This window comes from Ictalurus furcatus, chromosome 6, assembly GCF_023375685.1.
Source record: "Ictalurus furcatus strain D&B chromosome 6, Billie_1.0, whole genome shotgun sequence".
Classification (NCBI taxonomy): Eukaryota; Metazoa; Chordata; class Actinopteri; order Siluriformes; family Ictaluridae; genus Ictalurus; species Ictalurus furcatus.
Window position 1 is genome coordinate 30846400 of NC_071260.1, and position 7250 is coordinate 30853649.

The 7250-nt window shown below is 46.6% G+C and overlaps 1 protein-coding gene across 1 annotated transcript in view; it reads right to left on the bottom strand.

The window, feature by feature from the left end:
• Positions 1-144: 144 nt before the first annotated feature.
• The window catches only part of cmss1 (cms1 ribosomal small subunit homolog), an 8860-nt gene continuing 1754 nt past the window's right edge, over positions 145-7250 (bottom strand). The window contains exons 2-9 of the mRNA XM_053627642.1: positions 6665-6792; positions 6111-6188; positions 4059-4191; positions 3911-3970; positions 3697-3799; positions 3428-3576; positions 3231-3319; positions 145-424 (exon numbers count right to left, since the gene is read on the bottom strand). Of these exons, the coding sequence (XP_053483617.1) occupies positions 341-424; positions 3231-3319; positions 3428-3576; positions 3697-3799; positions 3911-3970; positions 4059-4191; positions 6111-6188; positions 6665-6792 (824 nt within the window). The 3' untranslated portion in view covers positions 145-340. The remainder of the gene's footprint in view (positions 425-3230; positions 3320-3427; positions 3577-3696; positions 3800-3910; positions 3971-4058; positions 4192-6110; positions 6189-6664; positions 6793-7250) is intronic.

Sequence of the window (7250 nt, forward strand, 5' to 3'; positions counted from 1 at the left end):
TCTTTGCGTGTGTGTGTGTGTGTGTGTGTGCGCTCCAGTATACACACAGATGCATGTAAGAGGATGTTATGTTAATTCAGATTCCCTGCTGCGAGTATAAACACACGATTGTATGCTTGTGCAAGAGAAACAACCGTACACTTCTTTTGTCCAATCAGATGAGTTTATTTTTAGAGCACTCTAGTGGAGTGTGTGCTTCTACACTAGACACACAGCTGGCTTTAACACAGCACTGAAATATAGAACAAAGCTTCACATAAATAAAAAAAAACAAACAAAAACAACGCAGATCAGAGGTGTGTGTGTGTGTGTGTGTGGACGTGGTCGGGAAGACACACACTCAGAACAGTGCTATTTTAACTGCTCCTTCTTGACACTTCTTGATGATGCTGGTTTCCATAAGTTTGAGAAGTTCTCCTTTTACCTGTAACACACACACACACACACACACACACACACACGCAGAGAAGAGCTTGTGAACTGAATGACCGTGTCCAGTAGATACTATTTCAGGGTTTAACATGGCAGCTCCTGTCAGTCTCATCATTAAACAAGTTCATGAGCTGTTTTGCTTTTGCACTGCGTTTTCTCCCGTGGCGTTATACAGAAGATAAACGCGTTACTGGAGCGTCTCTCTACTTCTTAAGACAAACACGAAACACGCTTCGACACATGATCAAAGATCCCGTGTATAAAAGAGTTGTTCGATAGTCTCCAGGCTGGTGCAATAAGCTGCAATGAAAAAGACTCGGCGCTGCACGTCCTGTACGCTTCGACACGAGAGAAATACGCCGACGTTTATTTCGGCCTTCTCTCCGTTCACCGCGTCAGTGCCGTGCGTGATTACTACAAACAATGCCGTTTCCTCGCGCCGAGAAAAGAGTCGGAAACTCCTTCTAGAAACGTTTACGGCGGAGCGCTTATTGATTGTTCCGTCACGTTTTTCATTCGGTTCAGGACGCAAATAACGCTTTCCGTCTGTATGACGAATCCCTTTTCGAGAAGTCGTGGTGTTATTTCGTGTTCAAGTGGGACAAAAGAAAACCTCAGAGAAAATGTACGTAACCAGAATGACGTTTCACTCACCGACGACGTTTACACGGACAGCAGTGATCTAATCATCGAGCTTATTCTGAATAAGACGTATAATATTCTGATTAAAGTGTTTACATCAGTCGCTTATGTGTTGTAGAACGTAGAGCGATTAACGGCGCGCGTCGTTACGTCCCCGCGTCACGCCGTCCGACGTTCCTCCGGAATTTCACGTATCGACGTACAGTTCGTCTTCGTTATGGACCCGTATACAGTTCTGGGTGTTTCGGTTTTAATTTTACGAAAGCTCGTTTCGAGTGCGGTTAATTCTTTGTCGTGTTATACGTGCAAATAGACGACTTCAGGAAGCCGTGGGCTGCGTCCCAAACCGCGTACTTGCCTAAATACGTGTATTTCACCTACTATATAGAAGGTAAGTACGCGGTTTGGGACGCAGCCGTGTTCTCTCGTTTGCCGTTAAACGGTTGAGCGCTGCCGTGTGTGTACGTGTCCTGTCGCACAATGCGGTGAAAACTCTCACACGACGTTAATAGTGTGATTAAGGTGTGTACACGTCTGTAACGCGACTAAAACAGGAGTCTTAATTGGATTTGTGTTTACTTCGAGTATGACTTTAATCGGATTAAGGTCATCAATAATCTCTGTTTACATGCTAGTTTCTTAATCAGAGTATCGTCGTAATCGGGTTCATATCGGATTACCTCATCTGCCTTTTTTGTTTTTATTAGGCTGGGGAAAGAAAGACTTTTTGCATTGGACTTCAATGTGAAAATATGGAGTAAAGGTCGGCAGGCCTGCAATTCAACACCTATGAGAGATGACATAATGATAATGAGTCTTTATTGATCACATATACATGTGCACAGTGAAATTCTTTTCCTCGCATACCCCAGCATGTTAGGAAGCTGGGGTCAGAGCACAGGGTCAGCCATGATACAGCGCCCCCTGGAGCAGAGAGGGCTAAGGGCCTTGCTCAAGGGCCCAACAGTGGCAGCTTGGCAGTGTCGGGGCTTGAACCCCTGACCTTCTGATCAATAACCCAGAGCCTTAACCACCAAGCCACCACTGCCCCGGTGCCATGTGCCATGTGACATGTTAAATAATAGCGCTCTTCACCATCACCATGAGCGTCATGATGAAAACATCACATCTTCTGGAAGAATGGTATTCATCACTCAGGTACAGGTCCAGATATTTGTAGAACCTGTGCCAAGATGCACTGAAGGTCTTCTGGCAGCTCATGGTGGCCCAACACCTTACTAAAGATGCTTTCATCTTTGAAATTCAATCACACTCAGATCTGGTTTCACATGAAATCTAGCTGAACTGACGTGACTGCACGAAGTGAACCAAGCATGCAGGGTATTTCTGAGTTGCGGCATTTTTTTTTTTTTTAAAAGATGAACGCTGCTCAACAGAGCGAAAGGACAGAGCTGCAGAAATGCCTTCCCGGATAGACCGACGAGGGGGGGGGGAAAGAGAGAAAATGCTAGATGTGATGCACAAAACTAGTTATTTTTATGATTACCTAATCATTTATCTAGCGCTGGCTCCGTGTTCTCCGCGATCCTTCCGATTTCTACACACAACTGGAGTGTGGAGCTCTGTCTACATTCTTCTCTCGACGTACTACTCTCCAATCAAAGAACGACTCGTACGAGTAGGTTTACAGACTAATCACGTGAAGACATGCTTTGCCGAGGTTGCTGTGGAAGGACTTACAAAGCACTGTGATCACCTTTGGGATGAATTGGAACGCCAAGTGAACCCCAGACCTCCTCGCCAAACATCGGCGCCTGATCTCACTAACGCTCTTGTGGCTGAATCTAGTGGAAATCCTTCCCAGAAGACTGGAGGCTTATATTACAGTAAAAAAAAAAAGGGGAGGCGGGGGCAACTCCATATTAATTCCCATGGACGTGAACATCTGGTTGTGATGGTCCTCATACTTTTGACCACACAGTGTACGTTTGAAAGCACCATAAAACACTTTATGTTGTTTTTTCCCCCTTTCCTTTCCTTTCGTTAAACTGTGCTTGGACTGGATTCTGTCAAAAATAAAATGCAGCTCCTTGACAATTATTCAACTGATATAAATGCTGATTTATATACCATTTTCATATGCTTATTTATTTATTTTTTTTATAAGGTTTTATGTGTGTCTGAGTGAGTCGTACCTCTGGTATGTCCACCATCCGCCTCTGTTTTTGGTCTCTGTGGTTCCAGTCGAGCACAAGATATCTCAATCCCTGCAGGCTCAATCCCTCTAGAGGTCAAAACAGCTACTTCAATATCATCACAGAAATCACTCAATTAAATGTAAAAGCTCTCTCGCGAAATGCCAAGGACGTTTAAAGCAGGCGTGTGCGCTGACCTTTCTCGATCAGCGTGCTCAGTCTGCCAGGAGTACCCACACCGATGTGAGCCACGCTTTTACTCAGCAGCTTCATCTGATCCTCGGCTTTGATGTGTTTGGCGAAGAGCTTTAGCACTTTAGCTTCGCCCTTAAATGTAGTCAGCTGCCTTTAAAAAACGACAACGGGAGGGAGGGTGGGGAGGGGGAGGGGGAGGGGGCGCATTAACACAAAACCGAAAACAAAGTTGTCTTAAACAACTTGAGAAGAATGAAAAGCTACGACTGACTTGATGAGTTCGATGGTCCGCAGGGCGGAGCTACAGACGATGAGCAGCACGACCGAGCGCGTCTGCGTGTGCTGCTTCTGTACTTTAGCCCACTTGGGACAAACTAAACGAGAAGAGATGAAAAGCACCGTTTAACGACTGAGGAATGAACTGATCCGGATTCTGACCGAGCGAGAGCTCGAGTCTTTCCGGGGACGCCCTGTGTATTACGCACCTTCTTTGAGGAAGGACGACAAGCTGTGCGTGAGGTCGTTACTCATCAGAAAACACGACTCTGAAACGAGAAGAGGCACACACACGTGAACGCTTCGGGCGGTAAACCGGCCAGCCGTACCGAGGCGGACGGGGCGCGGATGACTGACCCGGCAGATCGAGCTCCTCCTGTTCGATAACGGATCGTACGCCGCTGAAATGGCTCCTCACGAGGCTCCTCAGGTCAGCCGGAGAGCCGGGTGCGGGCGCCGACGTCGCCAAGACATCTGTGATGGTCTTCTTCTGAAGACAGAAACGGATCGATGATTACAAGGCATGACTAAACACCTTCAAAGCTAGGCTTTATTATCGGTATTTAATACGATCGTTATCACGGACCGGTAAAGTAAAAGCACCGCAGAGTGAACAGCTAACAGCGTCAGGTGATGCTGTATTTATAGCCACCAATTACCGGTAAAATACATCACTTGTGTTTTATAGTGCATGTCCATGTGGGTGGTAGGGAGGTGCAGTAAACGGACATAAATAAACCACCGCTACGAAACCGCCATCCAGTCCAGAAAATTCCTAAAGCAATTTGGATCCGAGTTAAATTATTAATTATTGCAAAACTCCTGCACGTACAAATCACCGGGCTGTGGAGCGCCAGCGCGAGCACAGAATTGGTTTTCTGGTTTGTTTCGCTGAAGTATCGTATATTACGATGAGGATACGAATCCGTCATTCATACATATTTTAAACGCACGTATAATTTAATAGGCATAGAAACTGAAGGGGAAAAAAAACAACAAAAAAAAAAACACGAAACGACGAAGATCAGGTGACGTTTTTCCCAATCTTCAGTCAGTCTGTTCCCACTGTAGCCTCAGAGTCCTGTTCTTGGTGGACAGGACAGGGATGGGAACCTGACGTGTTCTTCGGCTTCTGTTTGGCAAGGTCTAGATTCTGAGACGCTTTTTCTGCTTCCTGTCAGCTCGAACCAGATCTCTCTCATCGACGAGGCGTTTCCGCCTGCAGGACTGTCTCTCGCTGGGCGGGTCTGGTTTTCCGGACCTCTGTTTAAACTACGGAGACGTGCGTGAAAATCCCAGCGGTTTCTGGAACACGCAGACGAGCCCACCTGGCGCCAACGTCTCTGCCACAATCACTAAGATCACATTCCCCCCCCATTCTGATGTCTGATGTGGGCATCACCTGGGGCTTTTGGACTTGAATTTGAATTTAAACATTGTGGTACTGCCACGTGATTGGCTGATAGCACGACTGCGCTCTTCGGGCACTATTTCCACAAACCCGGAAGTCAGAAAAGTGAAGTTCTGATCGAGATGTCTTCACCTGCGAGTCCTCCTCGGGATTCTCAAGCGCTTTCTGTTTCATCTTTTTCGCTCTAATAGCTAACAATAGCAGTCTTCACATGTGAATGTGTTCAATCTGCACTCCTACACTCATGTCACCTACGGAATGTGCGCGCACACACACACACACGCGCACGCAAGTCTCTGCTCCTCTCAGCAGGTAAAAGCAATTTCACCGGCGCTATTATTACGGCGCTCTTTTCTAACAGCCTTTTCGTGACACGTTCGTCGCCGAAACTGGCGACCTGTCACCGGTGAACGAGCTGGCTCTCCTGGGTGAACGTTAAGCACGGCCTCACACTTTGTTCTCTCGGTTGCTTTGTAGATACGGGCGACGACGACGGTCCTTCATTTGTCTTCAATAACCACTTGAATGCTTCCATGGAAACCTCTCATTAGCATCCGAGCTGCTCGTCTGCGTGACAGGTGAGAGGCGTGACTCTCGGTTCTGAGCAGGAGGCGATCGGTTTTCGGGCGAGCGTTCCTGCGAAGACGTCTTCCCGTTCTTCCCTTTTTGTCTGTGCGCGTCTGCAAACCACTGGTGTCGGGTTAATTAGACGGTGATTTCCGTCGCGGTTCGGAAAAGAACGTCGATCGCCGGTCAGAACGTCGCAAGCTTCGTCTGGGAAGGACGACTCCCGGAGTCGACTCTCGGTGAGCCGAGCCAAACGATCTGACTCGCTGAAGACAGCTGGAGGCTGTTATTATTATTCGAAACGGGTCACGATTGCTCTCATTCGAAAAAACGGGTTACGTGGCGCAGTTATAGCCGTTCAAAAGTTACATCCTAATACAGCATCATCACGTGAAGACGTACGAGTGACGAGAGAAAACATCTGGATTTACCTTTCGTCTTTTCTTGGGCTTTCCGGCCTCTTTCTTCTCCTCTGGCTGGGCTTTCTGTTTTGGAACGATGCCTTCTTTCTGCAAATAAATATGACACCAGGATGGTGGGCTTCCAAATGACGTTTAGGATCATAAACCTTGAAAGCTGATAAGAGCCTACAGTATATTATTTACAGATGTGTACTACATCCCTGATATTACACAGTATGTGAAGGAGAAAGTGACTGAAACCTAAACACAGGACATATAGTGCTCTTTATACTGCCGAGTGTATTATTATTATTATAATAATTAGTGTACTAACATGGGGGGGGGGTATTTGGGATTCACCCAGTGCTCTATCTACAGACGTCTAGAGCTACACTGGCTCCGCCCCCATTCGTCAAGCCTTGTTAGCGATGTAACTACGACAACTCTGCAGAATGAATATTATTATTTTTTGATTGTTGCGACCAAAAATGCACGATTTTGCTGCGTTTTCTCTTGCAGAGTCGCAATCGGCCTTTTAGCGGTCCCCGAGTTCGACTGCACGTGAACCGGAGAGGGCTTTTCACCTGTACGGTCTTCTTCCTGTTGACTTTGTCGGGCTCCTGTGTTTTAAGTTTTCTTTTCTTTGCTGCTTTCTCCTCAGGTTCTTCTGGCTCGGCCGGGGTGTCGTGTGCGTCCTCCCCACCTGATTCACCTGGCGGAGACAATAAACCCGTTACAAAAACTACAGCTCCTCCTCATCATGCGACTTTGTATTTCGTACTTATACACACACCGAGCTATAAAATGAATCATCGCCGTTATTTATCCCTGTAAGAACGGGTAAAATGGCTCGTGAAAAGCGTGTGTGGTGCGAAGCGTAATCATACATCTATAGGACTGAAGTGTGCGTCGTAAAAAGGAGGACATAAACCGGTGTGATATTCACGATAGAACATCGAAAACATATCCGATGTTTAACCTGAGGAAATGTACCGTTTTAAGAAGAACAATAAGGTGATTTTGAATTCGATGGCCGCGACACGTCTCAGAAAAGTTGGGACGGGAGCGGTAATAATTGTATCGGGAATGACGTGTGGGTTCATGAGATTTGCAAATCATCGCGTTCTGCTTTTATTTACATTTTACACTGCGTCCCGACTTTTTGTGGAA